Source organism: Biomphalaria glabrata, chromosome 6 (assembly GCF_947242115.1).
Source record: "Biomphalaria glabrata chromosome 6, xgBioGlab47.1, whole genome shotgun sequence".
In the NCBI taxonomy this organism is placed as follows: domain Eukaryota; kingdom Metazoa; phylum Mollusca; class Gastropoda; family Planorbidae; genus Biomphalaria; species Biomphalaria glabrata.
In genome coordinates this window covers 37,281,821-37,301,704 of record NC_074716.1, presented here as the reverse complement: position 1 = coordinate 37,301,704, position 19,884 = coordinate 37,281,821, and the positions used below count along the sequence as shown (strand labels likewise).

The window sequence follows — 19,884 nt, the reverse complement described above, 5'->3', positions numbered from 1 at the left end:
AAGGAAGGCGCTCAGTGCCTTTGGTCTAGACAACAACAAAGTTATACATTCATCTAAACAAAATAAATAGATAATCAATTAGAAATCAGTTTCTTCCAGCACTATAGAAACAGCTCAGGACATTTAACCTTCAAAACACATTGACTCAGGACTTTTTCTACTTAAACGATAACTTACACAATAGCCTTAGAGCTACTAACACATTCAGTTCAGCCTTGGCAAGTTACAAAACAAAAATGTCTCATACAATGCTGCCCTATAATAATAATACACAGCATCCACAAGAGTCGGAACAACTCTCAGCACTAATGAAGAACAAAAATGATTTGCTTACATTATAGAACAGAAAAAGACCATATATATATATATACCTAATAATGTATGCATTTCAATCTACTACTTACACAGTTTGAGCAATCAATGTTATTCAACTATTGGATGTTCCTTTTTTAAGATTTTTTTATCATCAGATTTACAGATTATTTTTTCATCTTTGACCTATCACTTACATTTGTTTTCTTGTAATTAGTAGGCTACTTATTTTTCTTTTAGGCCTGTGTCTATTTAGCCCAACAAGTTTCTCTTACAAACATAACAAAGCCACAGCTTAACAATCTGTCCATGCTGTTGGTGTAAAGTTTATCTTTGGTAATAATACAACTTTTTTTTTTCTCCGAATATTAGGAGAAACAACAACTATGTTTCCATGACAACAGACTTATAATGACTAACATGTACACCAGATGAAGATTGCCAACTAATTATTAGTTGTTGTATAACTAAATCTCACAAGAGATTACGAATAACAAACGCTGTTAAAATAAAGATGGTCATATAAAAAGGATATAAAAGATATTAAAGTTGAGGATAAGTCGAAATGTAGGATAAATCGAAATAGTGTTAGTTATCTTGCTTAGCTTTGGTTCAAAACGGATATTGATTTGGACATTGCTGATAATTGAAATTCTATTATTCGTAATTTTTCAGTCATAATACATAGAACACTACAAAAGTTATTTCAGTTACTAAGTACTTTGATCAAATTAATGCACATGGAACTAAACTGAGTCTTCATCTATATCTCTAAGTTTTAGGTCAGAACTTTGTTGCGGTTCACAGTTCAAACAACACCCAGAGATGTCCCAATGTTAAGTAATCCTAGTTTTAAAATTGCCATAGAAACATTGTTTCAATTGACGTCAATTCGTTCCAGTCTCATGCAACTCAACTGACTTCTCTTGACATAAAGCAATGGTAAGATTACACTAATCCAGCTGTTCTCAACCTTTATATTTCTACAACCCTTTTAATACTATTCCCCACTATTCCGCGACCCCCAACCTTTAATTATTTTTGTTGCCAGGACTAAGTAATTGTAATTTTGCAAATGTTATAAAATCGAAATGAGAATGGAAATAAGTATTTACTATGCATGATGCATTTTAATTGTTAAGCTATAACCTATCATAAATAAAGCTTTGTGTTCAATCACGAAACAATATGCATTTATATTTTGTGTAAAATATATTTCTAAGAATGAATTAAATTACAAATAAATACGATTTTTACTTTTAACTAAAGATACAACGAGTTTATTCAAGAACTCAAAGAGATTCATCAGTTAGTTCCCTTTCATCTCTATGACGTGTTAGGACATTTTACTTTCTGGTTCAAAACCGTTGTAGTTCATCACAGAGATCAAAAACAAGTTTTACAACTTTGCCTCTGAAAACGATCTCACTTTTGAAATAGCAAAACAATGTTGGGCGCCAACAAAACAGTGTTGGGCGCAACTCATTCCATAGATGTTAAAACAGTTTGAAATCATTCTGATGAAGTGTCTGCAGCATCTATCCTCAATGGACAATTATAGTAAAAGAAAATATTAATTACCATTGGAAACAAATTGTACAATGTCAATTTTTAAACGTTAGAAGACGAAGAAAATCTATATTTCCGATGGTTTTAGGCGACCGCTGGCAAAAAGTCATTCAACGCCCAAAAGGGACGGGACCCACAGGCTGAGAACCGCTGAACCAGTGTGACAAAATGTGAAAAATGTGAAAAAGAATTTTCCCGTTTATTTTACACCGAATCCATTTACTTTTTTTTCTAATACTTTTATCCTAAGGTAGTAGTTCAACTAACTTTAAAAAACACCTCACCATTGGTAAGTTTTTTATTTAATACGCATTAACATCTTGAAGTAATTTTAAAGAAACTAAATTATATACTAAAGGTAAGGATAACCTAAGCCTACATTGTGACTACATTAGACTCTTTTTCACATTACCAGTTAATGTTAATGTTAACTGTTGATGACTTCTAAACAAATCCAAGGAACATTGACACATTATATTAACTAGAAATAAAAAAGTTTATGTGTTCTATTACAATTTACGAATGTACTTATGGCTGAATTAACCAGAAAATAAACCTATGCAGATTCCTTCAATTATCTCAGCCATATGGCGGAAACCTAGACTCAACCCAGTCTCTAATAAATAACATCTAACATTCAACATTTCATAGAATCAATCATTAAAGATGGTGACAACAATTTTCTGGGTAAATCTTACAGATGTAAATTATTAGAAATGATCAAATTGAACATTGAAATCAAGTTTTCGTTCTTAATCTAGACTTGGTGTCCTTGACATGCATTTCTTTTTGTTAAAACTGGAATAAATGCATTACATAAATGTGGATCCTGAAGACACCAGAGTTGTAGACCTAACAAAATTGTAGAATACTGAATCCCACTCCACAGCCTTTGTAGTGGAGTAATGAAGAGACAGAAGACAGGATATGTGAGGAACTTACCATTCAGCGGGGCTGCTTGTGAGTAGAATAAAGAAAAAAAATTAGACAAAATCAAGCGAAAAAAGTACTATCATCTAATTAGTAAACGTAATCACTTTAATCACGATATTTTTAATCACTATTATGTAAATGGTAATTCTAAATATTACAGATTACGTAACACATTTTGTTGCTGTCAAAAGATATTCAAATTAGTATCCACATAGATCTATAAACCCTTTTTTTTTTTTTGGTCACTGGCACTCAACTAGTCAAACTGAGAATCCTATTTTGTCAACACAAAGTCAAAACTCAATTACGCTAAAAGAATATTGCACAAGGTCTGGGGTAATAAGATATCCAGTTAGTCTTTTTCAAAGGTATTTCTATCAACTTTAAAAATATTCCTATTACCTTTATAATGACACGTTTAAGATCAGATGATTCAAAACTTCAGAAATGCCTACATGGCAAAATGGAAATGTGTATTTTTAGGTGCAAATGTGTATTTTCGTAAATATAAATAAATATATTCAGGAAAGACTAAAATCATTCAAGTACGTAACATACACGAAATGCAGCAATCCAAAAATTAACACAACATATAATATAATATTTAAGACATTTTGTACATTTTGAAAAATATTTACACATTTAGTCTTTGTCATAGAGTTTTCTAGACTATATGAGAATGTTGCCGTTCTTGTCACTTGACAATGATTGTATGATCATGATGTCTCTAGTGTTTCATTCCTGATGCCATAATAGCACAACAGAAAATTCATTTAAAAGAATGGGACTTGATGCTAGAAGTGAATTTAGACTAAAACCATATGTAATGGTAAATGCGCGATTTCTTTACAAGGTATGCAGACACTGGAAATACTTTATCACATTTTGAAAGAATTTAGATTTCCTTCTTTAAGACCATTCTTTGCAGAGTCAACAATGAAAGCTTTGGCATCCTCTGCAATCACTGATAAAAAAAAATTAAAGATGTGTTTTCAGACAGATAATCCTTATTATTGATTGAAACTTCTTTCTACCATAGAGGGCTGAGCTATTGAGTCTGCTGAATATATAAACTCCCTAGCTGTTGTAAGATAAAGCTTTTTATTCTGGGTTCTGATGCTTGAAGTTTTTTTTTTTTTTTTTTAGAAAACAGATAAGTTGAAGGAGGGCGCAAGGAATCAAGAATTTAACGCTTTTTTTTCGGCATAAGCAAGGCTTTTCTTTTGTAAACAAACTCAGTTTTCGATATCCCTTATTTTCATTCTTTGAATTAAGACTTCCATAAGTAATGGTAGCTTTAGATCTGCCTACTTTCTGTAATTTTAGAGTCTGGGAAAATCAGTTTGATGCCCTTTGTCATGTTCAGAGACAGATTAACCACAATTTCTTCTCGCTTTAATCTTATGACTATAATAAAAGGCCTGTCTTCGAGTCCGAAGATTAGTGAGGAGTGCAGAATTTCCCGTGACCTACATATTGCACATAAGCAAGCATAACCATTGTCCGCATGTGGTCGATTTAGATTTTGTTTTCGCCGTCTGCGTTTGTCCTAGGCAGCGGATTTTCTTTTGGTCTCAAATGTGTATCCTACGGCCTTCGTGAGTGACCTCCAGCTGAGGCCGCATGCAACCAGGTGCTCTCTTCTATGTCAGTCAAGGAAAGTTGACGCCTTAGCTGGTCTTTGAAGCGTTTCCGTGGGGCACCTCTGTTACGTCGATCACCTTTTAGCTCACCAAAAAAGACTGCCTTTGGCATACGTTCGTCTCCCATACGGGATACGTGCCCTACCCAGCGTAACTGCCGGACCATAAGAAGTCCCTCTATATTGTCCATACCGGCGTTCGCAAGGACATCGCTGTTTGTAGTGCGGTCTTGCTACCGTATGTCCATAATGCAGCGCAAGCATCTTTGGTGGAAGCACTCAAGAAGTCTTAGTTATTTTACTGTATAGTGTCCATGTCTCAGAGCCATATAGAAGGGTTGAGACTGGTAGACACTGATTTTTGTAGGCAAACTCTCGCCTGAAGGCGTCCAAAACCGCTACTGGCCCTGGCCAGACAGTTATCAACCTCCATTGAAAGTGAAGCGTCATTTGACACTATACTACCTAGATATGTGAAGTGGTCTACCACGTTAAGGGGCTGTCCGTTTACTGTGATCCTTGGGGCTGAGTATGTTTTATTGGGTGACTTCTGAAACATGACTTCTGTTTTCCCGAAGTTTATAGATAAACCGAAAGAGGCGGCAGCGTATGCAAATTCGTTTACCGCGTTCTGGAGATCATGTTCATTGTGAGCTAGCAGGGCGCAATCATCGGCATAGAGAAGCTCCGTTAGACCATCTCCTTTGTTTTTGTATTGGATAGTAGACGTTGAAGATTGAACACACTGCCGTCTGAACGAAGCCAGATGTAGATGCCTTCGTGCAATCGCTGCCTCATTTGACCCAGCATTACGCCAAAGAAGATAGAGTAGGAGCACGTACACAGCCCTGCTTCACGCCATTTTTAATTGGGAAGTGATCAGTAAGGGCATCATTGTGTCTGATGTGGCCTTTTTGTCCCACAAGAAACTGCTTGAGAATGGATAGGAACGTAGGTGGGCATCCCAGCCTAGCCAAAATCCTCCACTAACCATCGCGACTGACCGTGCCGAAGGCCTTGATGAGGTCCACAAAGGCAGCGTATAGGTTTAGGTTCTGCTTTTTACATTTTTCTTGTAATTGTCGCAGAACAAAAATCATGTCAGATGTACCACTACCGGCTATGAAACCTCATTGGCTTTCAGATAAGACCTCGTCCACTAAAGAGTGGGTTAGTTGGTCGAGCAGCACTTGAGCAAAGATCTTTCCTGCGACTGACAGAAGTGTAATGCCTCGATAGTTGGAGCAGTTAGACTTGTCACCCTTTTGTATAGGGATATGGTAACAGAATCTCGAAGTTCAGGTGGAACCACGCACTTCTCCCAGCATAGAGCGAACAAGTCTGTTAGCCTCTCGGTTAGTATGTCCGCCTTGCTAGTTAATAGGGTAGAACCAGCGGATGATCATAGCGGTAAGTTGGGCCATAGGTACATCGAAGCGACTCATAGAAAGAGCGTGTGTCACCAGTGTCAGCATGTCTCTGCATGTTTACGGACAGCTCAAGCCACCAATTATTTTTTAGTTCCCTGACCTTTGACTGCAGAGTGTGACAAAAAGCTTTATAGAGAGTTCTGGCTGCGTTGTCATTAGGGTTCGCAAGAACAGAGCGATAGTATTTTTGCGTATTCTTTAACAGTTCTTGAATTGCGGTATTGTTCTCATCAAACCAGTCTCTGTTGGGTTTACTGCAGTATCCCACGACTTTGGCCGTCACGTCCTGAAGTATCGTTTTTAGCTGGCTCCAGTTACTCACTGGGTCATCGTCCTGGGGCTTTCGAAGATCAGCCTCGAGTAGTACACATTTAGCTTCTTTGCCCTAGGCAGGCCATCTTTTTTTTTACCATCTTGATGGTGATGTTCAGCTTCGTCCGGACAAGACGATAATCGGCACTGGGCATTACTCTAGTGTGCACCACATCCCTGACATCACACTGCCTCACTATTATGTAATCCAACAGGTGCCAGTGCTTTGAGCGTGGATGCATCCATGTGGTCTTCCGACTATGGTGGTTTACAAATCGAATCTAGATCTAGTCTAGAGGCAGCTTCGTTAACAGTTCATTGGTTTTAATTTGAAAAGGCTATTTAAAGCTATTTCAATAATCCTACGGAATTGTAAGCTGATGTCCTGAATGTGAGATACTAGATCTAGACCTAGATCAATTAGATCAGCTAATTTTTAAATTTTAGATTCCATAAATGATAAGATGGCAGAAGTGGCTGTGCACTTTTGAGTATATCTAGCACTAGTTACAGATATCCTAAATCTAGATCCTAGAGCTACTAGACTTAGTAGTCTAAATCTAGATCGATAATTAGATATACTTTGATCTAGATTAGGCCTAATTGATTCTCTCAAGATTTAGATCTACATATAGTACACACCTGGTCACATTTAGATAATAAGACTATATCTAGATTTATTTGGATCTTAATTATAAATCTAGATTTACGTAAATTCGAGCTGCCTGACATAATAAAACGTTTTAAAGAAATACTAGATCTATAAAAAGTCCAATGAATTAGAACTAAACCATAGACTTATACATTACATCTAGACTGGAAACCGGAAATAAATTCTTATATCCGTTATTGATCGATCGTGAACATTGTGTAGAAAGTTGGATCAAGGCGTTGTTTTGTCAAGTAGTTCAAAGAAGTCAAGTTGTTGTTTTTTTCAACCCTAACCTATGTAACATATCATTTAATTTTTAGATCTAGATCTAGTAATTGCTGCGCAGCCACGAGAAATACTGCATTCCTAACTAATCCTCGGACTCGACGACACGCTTTATTATTTTAATAAGTAGTGCTTTATATTATGTCGCAAACTGCAGCGCGGTGCTATAGCCATGGAACAATGAACAGAAGGGGAGATTTATTTTTTTTAAGAGAATTTTTTTTTCTTGAGAATTTTTTTTTTTGAGGCTATGAATAACAGATTGACCATTTACAGAACAATTAGATAATCATTATATGACAACAGTTTGGCGAGGTTCACATTGAACTTCTTCAATTTCACCTATCCCTTAGTCTGCCTGACCGTTGGTGCACCACACACAATATCTGTCAACCTTCTTTTTCAATTCTTCTGTCATTTGCCTTTGATAAAATTTCATTCTGATATTTTCTGAAAATATTGAAACCTGCCTGGGTGAACCACTTCGGAGGCCGATTTTGAGTTTCCACACAAACTGTCTTTGTAAACTTGTTTATTTAATTTCTTTTTTGTTGCTTTTGCGGGGGAAAAGCGTATTTTAGTTCATAAACCGTACTCGCGTATTTTCGTTTCCATTTGCTTACAAAACAGGCAAGATGCATGTATGTAGGCATCTCTGAAAGTTGTGCCAATATATTTAGGAGGTAACAATTGATTCCAAAATGTTTATGCTTAGATTTGATGTGTTAATACTGGCATGCTTTAGTACTTAGGCCATGACAGTAATGCTGACATGTTAGAGCTAGTTAGGTCAAAGTTCATACATGAAATAAACAGCGGCAGTTGCACTGTTGTACAAAAACACATTCTGAAAGAAGGACACAGTAAAGATAGTCTAGAGAGAAGAGTTCCAATGTAAACCATATTACTATTATTTTTATTGCTACCAGAAATCAGATTTATGCCTTCTAAATAACAATGTGGCCATTATCCCAATTTTGTTCTGTCAATGGCTACTCTTCTTAGTATATGACAAAACGAATAAGGAGCTGCTTCTATAATACATATAAACCTCTCAATTTAGTTGCTTTGGGACCATACTTTGTGATTAAAAAAACAAAAAACAAGCATGGGTTTGACGTGTCTAAATACATTTAAGATCTATATTTTCAAAGCAAATCCCAGAGACCATGGACCAGAGTTGTCTGTCAATTATCTTTTTCTACAGGCAAACTAAGCAGAATTTAATGCTGGTGTTACACCTTTACAACCACTGAGAAAATGGGTTTGCTCATCTTAAATTTGTGTCTGAAAACTATTGTCTCCATCTGATGTCATCTTTAGGTGTTAGCTTTGTGGCAGCTTTATCATTTGGGAATCAAGGTTCCTTCTAAAATAACTTGACCCCCTCCTTTGAAAATGTTACGTTATTTAAGTTATTAATATTTGTTGTGAATAAAGATATTAAATTAAAATTAAATAATGTTTGTAGTGTGCAACAATCTAATAGTGCTACATTGGAGGCAATGCAAGTTATGCACTTTATCTGCTCAAGAAGGACACAAATATTGTATTAAAGGAACAAATGCAATCTTTATTTTAGAAATGACTTAAACAACAAAACAGTTTATTCAAACATCTCCACTTTACATTACACAAACGGAGAAGGGCTAACAAGCATACATTCAAGTGATATGGAATGATTGACAACAAACATTTTATAGGAAGCAATATATCTCTGGTTCTAATGGTGAATTCCACAAAAACCTGGCCTATAAATAAAGAAAATGAAATACTGTCTTTTCTTTTCAAAAGGTTTGACTGGAGACAAAATGGTGGAAACAAAAACTGAGATCATCTCATCTCTCAAAACAAAATAAATAAATTGTTGAAACGTTAAAAACAACAACTATGTACATTAGTTTAATTAAGGCAACAATAAAAAGTCTATAAAACATTTCACAATTCAAATATCCCAATAACAATCTCAGAGGGGCATTAGAGTAAGGCACCTACAATACTCATAGACTATTTCAGCAGATCATAAGGCCTCATTGAAATATGCAGCAAAATACATAAAAATATAGTAATGAAAATATTTTGGTTACTAAAGAAAATAGCAGTGACATTCATCTTCTGCCCACCAAGACATTAATAAGGAAACAGAAATCTGAACATGAGACTTACTAGAAAGAAAAAGAAATAGAGGGCTCAATCTAAGATTCTCACTAAGATCTCTCAAAGTCAGCAAACTCCTCTTGTGATTCTATTGCTTCGTTGCAATGTATTTCACAAGGATAAAGTAAATAAGAAACCCAGACTAAATGTCAAATCTACAAGAGATTTCCCAACATGCTGTAATAAATGAAACTTCATGCAAATTCAAACATCACAACAATCAAATAGAAGAGAACAAATAGTGATAACTAAAAGAATAAAACATATACTAACAAAATAATACATATATATTTCAAGAAATGACAAACATAAATTAGTCTAAATTACCAGGGGAAAAAATAACAAAGGTGACAATAGTGGCAATCACTGGGGGGGAGGGAGGGGGGGGGAGAGGAGACCATACTGGATAACACTCAAATAGAAAACAATTTAACTTTGTTAAAACTAACTTTTAATATATTTTATTGACTTTTTTTTTTATTGTTTTTTTTTTTTTTTTTTTGTAAAATGTCCAAAACGTTACATGCTTTAAGGAAAAAAATCAATAGTATTTGCATGGTAGAGGAGGTTATTCTAAATCTGAATATTAATCAAGTAAAAAGGACATTGTTACAAAAGTTAAATAAATTAAATTATGAAATTAAATAACATTGTTTCATCTTCTAAGTAGAACTTTTATTTTTCACGAATGATGTTAGCAACAAGCTCAATTCAAAAGGTTCTATGAAAGATGAAATTTCAACAGGATTCTAGAGACTTCTGCTTTCTTACATAAGAAATGAAAATATCTACTGAGCCTACTACAAGATGTCTTGGAGGGTTAACTAGTAAAAGTTTGAGAAGCCTAATAAAAACAATATGTTCAGTTGATGTAAAGCCTGTTTCTAACTTTAAGAATGTTCATATTTATATAAGTTATAATTATTGATAAAATGTCATAAACCAAATTTTACAAAAGAATTAACACTCATTTAGCAGTTTCCTAACAATCAAATAATGTAACTAATTAGATCATGTTTCAATTTTTCGTCAAAAATTTGGATGGAAACTTGGTGGGCTGTGACACGCTGAGCTATCCGCACAGGGTGACACCTACTTTAGTGATGCCACTGACAGGGTGCACAACACCAAAATACAGAAAAGGAAAATTTCTAAGATGTGTGCAATTAAGAGGAGAAAAAAAAACTTTAACCAATAACCAAAACACCAACAAATTTTGGTAGAATGCAAAAAAATAAAAAATATATGTATAGATAACTAAAAAGCCCAAAATTTTCTAAAACAAAATTACAAATAGTGGATAATGAAGGCATGTTCAATTTGGATCCTTATAGAACAGGAAAACAATAGAAATTGAGCATTAATATATTTAAAGAATCTTTTAATGATAATTTTAGATAAAAAAAAAAGTATTACAAAAGGGAAGGCTGAATAGTTCTAAATCAAACTTTAAAATTAATTTGACATAAGGAACACCATCACCTAAAAATGTTATTTGTAGTGAAATCAGAATTTTACAGAACTCTTAGCAATTTTATCAGCCACCATCTTAATTTAATTTTTTTTTTATTTAATTTTATTGAATTACTTTAACTTATTTGTAATTGTGAAAATGTAAAATCAAAAAGGATTATATATAAATTTAAAATGACTAAAAAATCTATGAAGAAGTGAGTAACTTTAGGGAGTTGCTAGATGCAAGGGTTGGTTTGTGTTTCTTGTACATATGCAAACTAAAAAGACACTACAAATAAACCAAGGAGTAAACAAAAAAATCCATGATTAAGATACCTGAATGATCTCTAGACTGGATCCATGACTGCCATTTGAAGACAGGCTTGAACTGGAATGATATGGCTCACTGGTGCTGTGCATACCACAGTAAAAGGGCTCTAAGTGTGACTCTCTATAATGTTTCCACCTTTGGTTACCACCTTTAAAGGTCAAGGTCTCCTCTCTTTCTGAAGTATTACTTTCTAAAAAGTCTTCCAAGCTGCGAGCTTTTCTAGATGTAGCTCGAGTTGTATCTCCCCTGCTGTTTGGTGATGAATGCATGGAAAATACTTGAGTTCGCATCATAGCATTTTCCATAGCAGCTGTGATTTCTTTATATTTGTTGTAAACTTCTCTCTCTGAGTAGCCACTCCATGAAGTGCGACCTTGGGATGCTTGACAGTCACTGGCCTTGCTTAGACGTGATTTTTTGCTACTGACTGACATATAGGCTTCACTAGCATCATCCTGACTAGTCTGACCAACAGAGCTGCCATCTTTGGTGCTGTTGGGGACCAACTCACAAGCAGGGTAAGATGAGAAAGCAATGCTATATGGTCTGTCTATAACTCGTTTACTTTTATCACGTCGAATCACTTTGGTCATGCTGGTCCAAGAAGTAGATGAAGAACAGCTGGCAAGATGAAATGAACTGGAAGTTGGGGAGGTTACCATTGGAGAAATAGATGGTGAGGACACAAGAGGTGATGGCAATGACAGGATTGGGGAGCTAGCAGAAGACTGGGCTAGAGAACAAAGGCTGCTTCTCTTTGATAGTAATTTTGGAGAGTCTGAGGTGCTGTCTGTTATAGACATTGGGGACAGTAGCTCTAGAGAAGAAGTGCTGCTGTAAAAGTTGGGGGATGTCATGCTTGGTAGTATTGGTGACATTGTTGCCTGGGGCATAGAGGATGGAGACAAATTGAAATCTGCACTTGGGGACACAACAGGCTGCTTTAGACTAGTTGAGACTGCATGCCCTAAAGTATGGGGTTCTGAATGAATTAATGGGGTAGTTTCATCATATAATTTCTGTTCACTGTCAGAAAATGGATTTACCATATTGGATTCAATTGGTGAAATTGTGGAACTTGCTAGACTTGGTGCAGAGCTGCCACTACTGATTGACATTGGTGAGTCTAGCACTGAAGATCTTGGCTCATTGTGATCCTCCCTGGCGGCCAGATTAGCATTCCGTGCCTTAAATTCATTAACAATGTCTTTGGTAAAACATGGTGTGAAGCTTAATTTATCCAGAGATGTAGTGGGGAGCTCCTGAAAACTGTCTAAAGCTGCAGATGCTGCAATTGCTAAATCATTTACTGGTGCAGTTGTACTTTCCTGTACAATGGATGGTAAATCTACTGTTGAATGAGATGTAGTTGACAATGATGATTGTGATGAAGATGGAAAAACAGCAAAGTTAGGTTCAATGGATTGGGTTGATTTTTTACCAGTATCAGACTTAGTGAAAGTAGATTGTGAAGCTGAACATCTGCCTAGTTCACCATCTGTAAAATAAATGTTTGATGTAAATAAAGATGCACTAATTGATTTATCTATTTCCATTGGTACCAAGGAATCAGTTTGAAGCAATGAACTTTCATCTCTTGCTGCCCATAATGATTCTTCTGTTTTCTCTGAAGGAGAACTGAAGTTAAGCCTTGACATAGCTGTGGTTGGAGATGATAGCTGTAATACAAAGGACCTCCTAGCTGAAGTTCTCTGTCGTAACTTGTCAGAAGAACCCTGGGATATGTTCAAAGTTTTTGGAGGTGATAGAGTATGTTGGTGAAAGTCTTCTGTCTTGGCCAGTTTGTCAGGACTGTCAAAGTCAGATTTGGTCAATCCACTTTTCCTCTTGTTATCACCTGGGGAGAGAGGCTTGTGACTTGAGGATGAGAAACAAACAGGAAATTCTGAAGTGGGAGAGCTAAGAGCTAGAGTAAACTGTTTAGCACTTAGTTTAAGGGATGTTGATTTGTTGATAGATGAAATAGTGGTCTCGGATGAACCCGGAGTTAAACATGAATTGATTACTTTAGATGCCATTATAGAAGTAGTTGCATGACTGCTGCCTGATTTATTGTATGTTTGTACATAAATGTCATTATCCATCTTTTTATTCTCCTTATGGTCAATGGACACATTACTGGTCATTTCATCTGTTAAAATGATGTCACAGTTCTCAATTGCCTCAGACACTGGGGTCAACTGCACTCTGGAATCACCTCCACCACTTAAATCTCCTCCCTGCTTTTTAACAGAATGCCCAGTGTCTTTAACTGCACCCACAGGGGAGCCTAACGGAAGTGTGGGCGGTCTTGATTTCCAGCGAAAGTTTGAGAAAATGGACGAAAAACTTAATCCCTGTTTTATTTTAGGTTGCTGCTCCATTTTCTGAGTCTTTTGAGTTGTGGGATTAGTGACAATGGTGTCACTGGTTTTTAAAGTTGTAGTGCTGCTGCTTACATTAGAGTGATATGCAGGGTTGTCTAAAAACAATGTCTTTGTATCAAAGTCTGTTACATCAAGTTGATTGCTGCCATACTGTTCAGGTCCTGGAAAACCTGTTATGGTACAAGTTGGTTTGGGTAAGTCATGATTGACCCCCTCACCAGGGCTAGGAAAGCCAGTGATGGGACAGACTGAAGATTGGGCAAACAGCAAATCTTCTGACCCAATTTTTCTATCACAGATGTTAGTCATTATATCCACTGATGTTTGTTGGTGACTGGTCACATTAAAACATGCAGCATCTGTGTCAGATTTACAACCAACTAAAGAAAATCTGCTCACTTCCTTTACAGGTGACTGCACTATGTTTCTGGTAGCCAGGCCTTGAGGTCTGCGGTGCCATGCAAGTATCTGGGATGTAGTGTCTGAGAACAGTTCAGTTTCCTGAGTTAAATTTAGTTTGAATAGCATAGAGGAGCTAACTGTCTGGCGTAGAGTACGCGGTCCTGGAGAAGAAGGACTGGTAGTATGAAGGTCCATGGACCCTGGACTGGCTCGTTCTGTTTCACAGGATATACTGTCATCAAAAGTAGTGGCTTTGATAGCCTCTCTGCGAGCTTCTTCCAGCTGTTCTTCTTTCCTGATGATCTTTTCATATTCTAATAGTTGCCCAAGAAAGTTGAAATTTGGTGAGATGGTTGGCCGTTTATCCTTTACATATCTGGAATGTAATGAGCATTATATTAAATTAGGATTTCTATAATCAATACACTCAATGCAGTGTTCCAAGCTACTCTTATATTTGTAGAGTATTTTAGTTAAAATACAAAATCAATCTGTTGCAATAGCTTATCAATAATAATGTGTGCACAATGAAGAGAAATGGTAAAATGTAATGCTAACAAACCTGTAGGCTTCGTCAGATGACATTTTCATATATTTCATAATATAAGCGATTGCAAGGGTTGCTGAGCGGGAAACTCCTCCTAAACAATGAACAAGAACACAGCCATTGGCCTCTCTAACTTTGTCTAGAAACAGAAACAAATTAAAGAATATGCATATGTATAAATTAAAAAGTCAAAGCCAGGTTTTGAATATTGAAATGTTATATTTTACTTTAATTTAATGTTTTGTTTTTCATTTTTCTAGGGCATATATATTGCATATTTCATGAAATTCTGATTGGTTGGCATTGAGGATACTCTTTGTTGATAATATTAACATTAACAAACATGGTGGTTTAGAATTCAAAGAATACATAAAGTTATAGATTCTCTCTGTGTTTATTATTGTTTGAACATTTAGATTTCAAGATTTAGCCTAAAAACTAAATAGACTAGACTAGACTTAGATCAAAGTCTAGATCTTGACTAGTCATTCTAGATCCAGCCTAGACCTATGCATAAAGCTTAGAGTAAGACATGCAGCATCTGTGTCAGATTTACAACCAACTCAAGAAAATCTGCTCACTTCCTTTACAGGTGACTGCACTATGTTTCTGATGGTCAGGCCTTGAGGTCTGCGGTGCCATGTAGGTATCTGGGATGTAGTTTCTGAGAACAGTTTAGACTAGATCTATGCCTAGAGCTTAGAGTAAGACTAACACTATCAACATGATTCATACACCAACATACAAGGCCATGCTGACCATACTATAATAACAATGCCTCTCACTCAACACTTGGAAATAAATTTAGAATATGAAAGCTAATCAAACTTTTTGCAAAAACAAATATGAAATGTGATTTCAACTACAAGATCTAGACTATATATAGATCTAGTAGCCCTAGATCTATCTAGCTGCCTGGTTAGCAGTATGCACACTGAACTGTTGTTTGGTTGTCTCAATAGTCCAGGTTCATACCCTTCTCCATTCCCTGAGGTTCTGTGGTAGTTTGGACTAGGAAGTAGATTATCTTCTTCTCTGCAGGAACATTTGTACAGTGAAACATGTAAAACATTTGACAAACAGGTTTGGAAACAAGACTCAGCTACACAGGTACAACATTTTTCATTACTACTAAAATAGAACCAAGATATAGTTATGAAACAAACATTTCACTATAAGTAAAACTGTAATTTTGAATATTACAAAAAAATAATTCATTTGTATTTACTAGCTAATTATTTAATTTAAGATTCTTCGTTGATGGAATACGCTGAACAGAAGTTTTATGGAAAATATCAGGCAAAAAGTTTCAATCGAAACATAAAACCTTATCTGATAGAAACCTCAGGTTCTTTGTAAAAGTTGTAGAAATAGATCCTAGCCAGGTATTGTCATAAAAAATAATTTGCCATCCATACAGGTAAGAGGTTTGCAAAAGCTCTCCATAACATTTCATACTGGATTAAGCATAAGGATAACAGGTGTGAAAATCCAACACAAAATGCAATGAAAAACATCCTTCTATCCGCTAAGCAATAACTGATAACCTGTGACCGCAGCTGTGTATCAAGGATTGGCCTCTTTAGCCACACAAGAGGCTGCAAAGGGAAAAGATCACATCTCGAGACGTAAAATGCCACAATAAATAAACTGATAATAATAATAACTAATCACTTCAAAATTTGTATAACATATCCAATACTCTTATAATGGTGCTTTCTGGGAGCCACCCGAAATGCAAATAAGTCAATTCACTCAAAATTAACTTTAGCAAGACAAAAGGTACCTCATTTAATAATAACAGAATAACCTTTTCAGTTTTAGCTCTGTTGGAGAATTCAATTTTGACTGGATTATGTATGATTAAAAAATTTTTTTACATTTCTCCATCACTATGCATAGTCCTCAACTTGGAAAAAATGACAACTAAACAAAGTTATAAAGAAAGTTTGTGTGGAAACACAAACTCAAAATCGGCACTCGAAGTGGTCCGCTCAGGCAGGTAAAAATAGGCAGGTTTCAATATTTTCAGAAAGAATATAAGAAACTATGAACTACAAACTTAGACTATCAACAATTACAACCCTATCTCTGTCGAAAGAACAGACAAGCTTGAGTTGAAAGTGTTGCCGATAATATTGTATTGCTAGTTCGACTAACGCATTGATACAACAGGATACAGAGATTTATTAATGTTATTATTATTACATTGTTAATATTCATATTATTCAATGAACTGATAGTTATGAAGATATAGTTAAATCCTAGGTGTCACAATGAATGAAGAGATTAAAAACAGGATTAATACAGCAATTGGATCCCACAATGACCTGCTAACCACTGTCAAAAAAATGTAAACTCAAACTCTATTGTCACATTACAATGTCCTCAGGGCTCCCAAAGACCTTCCATCAGGGAACAGTTCCAAGAAGAAGTTAGAGAAAGGGATGGAAAGACATCAAAGAATAGACAGGCTTGTCAGTGAATACAATTCTATCAAAGGCAAAGGACAGAGAGGAATGGAGAAAGACGGTTGACAAATTTTGTGTCATGCCCCATCGATCCAACAGACTAAGGAATAGGTGAAATTCTGTGTGAATCTGGCCAAACTGATGTATAATATGAAACACTACTTAATAATTGTTTGATTAATTATATTCCACTTATATGCATACTAAATAGATTATTTTCTTTTCAAAATAAAATGTAATCATTTTTTTGTAAATGTATGTAGTCAGTATGATAGAAATTTAAAACTCAGTCTACAAGAGAAATAAACCTGTACAAAACAGATTTCACTTAAGGAGTAAAGCTTAACCTTGCAGGGAAAGCAGAGATGCCTACATGTCAAAAGGGAAATGTGTATTTTGAGGGGCAAATGTGTTTTTCCTAAATGTAAAGAAATATACTCATTCAAGCACGTAACATACACGAAATGTAGCAATCCTAACACAGCATAAGGTTATATAAAACATTTTGTACATTTGTCAATATATTTACACTTTAAATCCATGAAAGGCTCGGAGAAGGGCATACAAAAAGGTCCAAAAGAACCCAAACAATCCAACACTCAGGCAGAAATACAACAGACTCAGCCTACTAGTAAAAACGTCTGTTAACAGGGAAAAATGAGAACGTTGGACCAACACCTGTGCAAGGTTAAACCTAAGGGATAGCTCTAATGCCTGGAGTCTTCTGAGAAATCTCGAAAATGCTGGGCGTACGAAAACAGCAACCCCATTATCTTCACCGAGTGGGGTAACCATTTCATCAAAGAAGAAAATTGCCATCTTGTTAAACAAATATTTTGCTAAGATCAACAAGGCTGCCAAGAAGTCCCCAATGTCCAAAGCCATTGATAAAGCTCGCAAAGCTGATGAAAAAAAAGACCGAAAGGAACCACAGACCGAAAGTGCTGAGGGAACGATGAACTCCCCCTTCTTGATAGGCGAGCTTAATGCTGCCATAAGGAAATGCCAGCTTAAAAAGGCTCCCGGGCCAGATGGTATCACCCCCGAAATGCTTAAGCATGTAGGGGGGAAAGGAAGGGCCGTGTCATCTGCCCAGGGCCTGGAAACATGCCACCATTATTCCTATACCAAAAAAGGGAAAAGATGCTTCCACTGCTGAGGGCTACAGACCCATCTCACTCACATCTTGTGTGGGAAAGATGGCTGAAAAAATGGTAAATGAGCGTCTGGTTTGGTACCTTGAGAGTGCCCATCTTATAGCTCCAGAACAGGCTGGTTTCAGGGCTGGAATGTCCGCTATAGACCAGGTCAAAATCTTTGTGCAGAGAGTAGCAGATGGATTCCAAAGGACAGAAAGCACATACGCAGTCTTCATTGACTTAAAACAGGCATATGATAAAGTATGGCGGCCTGGTTTGCTTCATAAGATAAGAACCGTGGGGGTGCGGGGACAGATATATTACTGGATTAGAGACTTCCTACAAGAGCGTACAATAAGAACAAGGATGTACGGAGAAGTCTCAGGGGAAATGACCCTCAAGCACGGCCTCCCCCCAGGGCTCCGCCCTGTCATGCGCCCTTTTCACGGCCTTCATAAATGACCTACCGGCTCAGCTAAAATGCCAAAAGCTGCTATATGCTGATGATATTGTCCTTTGGAAATCCGGAAGGAGCGCAATAACTAATAAATCAATTAATTCCCAATCAGTTTGAAGACTTCATATAAACTGACACATCGAAAGGAACTCCGCTTTATTTCGCTCAGTAAGATCTAGTAAACATTTAAATCCTCGTGTGTCAGCGTGCGTGAGAAAAAAAAAGTGAAACTATCTCGTGGTAGATTAATGGACCTCATTCACCAATCATATACAAACAACATTTAGCCACATGATAATATTGATAAACAAGATTACAAAGACTGTGTGGAAACACAAACTTAAAATCGGCCCCCGAAGTGGTCCACCCAGGCAGGCTTCAATATTTTCAGAAAGAACATCCAAATGAAATTATATCAAAGACAAATGAGAGATAAGAATGGAGAAAGAAGGTTGACAGATCTTGTGTAGTGCCCCAACGATACAGCAGGTCAAAGGATAGGTGCAAGTGAATGCAAAGTTAGATGTGAACCTGGCCTAACTAGTTCCCCTTTCAGACCTTGTGGTCTATAGGGCAGATGATGTAAAGTTCATCTGTTTTGTGGCCTACGGTTAACGAGGGTATCATGTAGCCAGCACAACGACCAACCGCCTTTACTTTTCCCCAACTAATATCAGGTACCCATTGGAGCTGGGTGGACTCAGAGGCGCCTAAGGATTCTGAAGTTGAAAATCCCAGTCTTCACCAGGATTCGAACCCGGGGCCCCCCGGTTCAGAAGCCAAGTGCTTTACCGCTCAGCTACCGCGCCTCTCCTGGCCTAACTGAAGTCTTATAATTGATGTAATTGTTTTGAAAAGGCCCAACTTCTTATTCGAATACTCAAAAAAAAAAAAAAAAAAAAAAAAAAATCGCAATAAAGAAAAAGTTCATGAAAATGAAGTTTACAAGATTACTATTTGTTTTAATTTAGGTCCAACTTATAATGCATACTAATTAGCTTTTTCTCTTTAAAAAACTGCTTGCATAACTGATTTTAAAAATTAGATTTTTCGCTTTCAGAAAAAAAAAAGTAACTGTTGCATCAGAACTTTGAATGGTCTAAAATATTGTGATGTCGGATTTTCAATATCTTTTCTAGTTTACGAGATCTAAACGGGACGGACAGACAGACAGTCAGCCATTTCGCACAAAACTAATAGCGTCTTTTCCCCTTTCGGGGGCCGCTAAAAATGAAAAAAAAATTATCACGTGACAGCCTTATGGATTACATAATTTGCACAGAAGAGATAGAGCAGTGGTTTTTAACTTTCTTTGGCCTACTGCCCCCTTTTCGTATTTTTTCCTTTAAAAAATCCACCAAGCCCCCCTGTAAGAAAAACACATAAAAAGAAGCGCGAGAAAG

The 19,884-nt window shown here is 36.4% G+C and overlaps 1 protein-coding gene across 6 annotated transcripts in view; it reads right to left on the bottom strand.

Moving 5' to 3' along the window:
* Positions 1 to 563: 563 nt before the first annotated feature.
* LOC106070961 (serine-rich adhesin for platelets-like) overlaps positions 564 to 19,884 on the bottom strand; it is an 82,542-nt gene continuing 63,221 nt past the window's right edge. For 5 of the 6 annotated variants that reach the window (XM_056033877.1, XM_056033876.1, XM_056033875.1 and 2 more), the window contains exons 7-9: positions 14,430 to 14,553; positions 11,084 to 14,243; positions 564 to 2,838 (exon numbers count right to left, since the gene is read on the bottom strand). In XM_056033877.1, coding sequence (XP_055889852.1) covers positions 2,827 to 2,838; positions 11,084 to 14,243; positions 14,430 to 14,553 — 3,296 coding nt within the window. In that variant the 3' untranslated portion in view covers positions 564 to 2,826. The remainder of the gene's footprint in view (positions 2,839 to 11,083; positions 14,244 to 14,429; positions 14,554 to 19,884) is intronic. The other variant, XM_056033879.1, reaches the window with a different exon arrangement.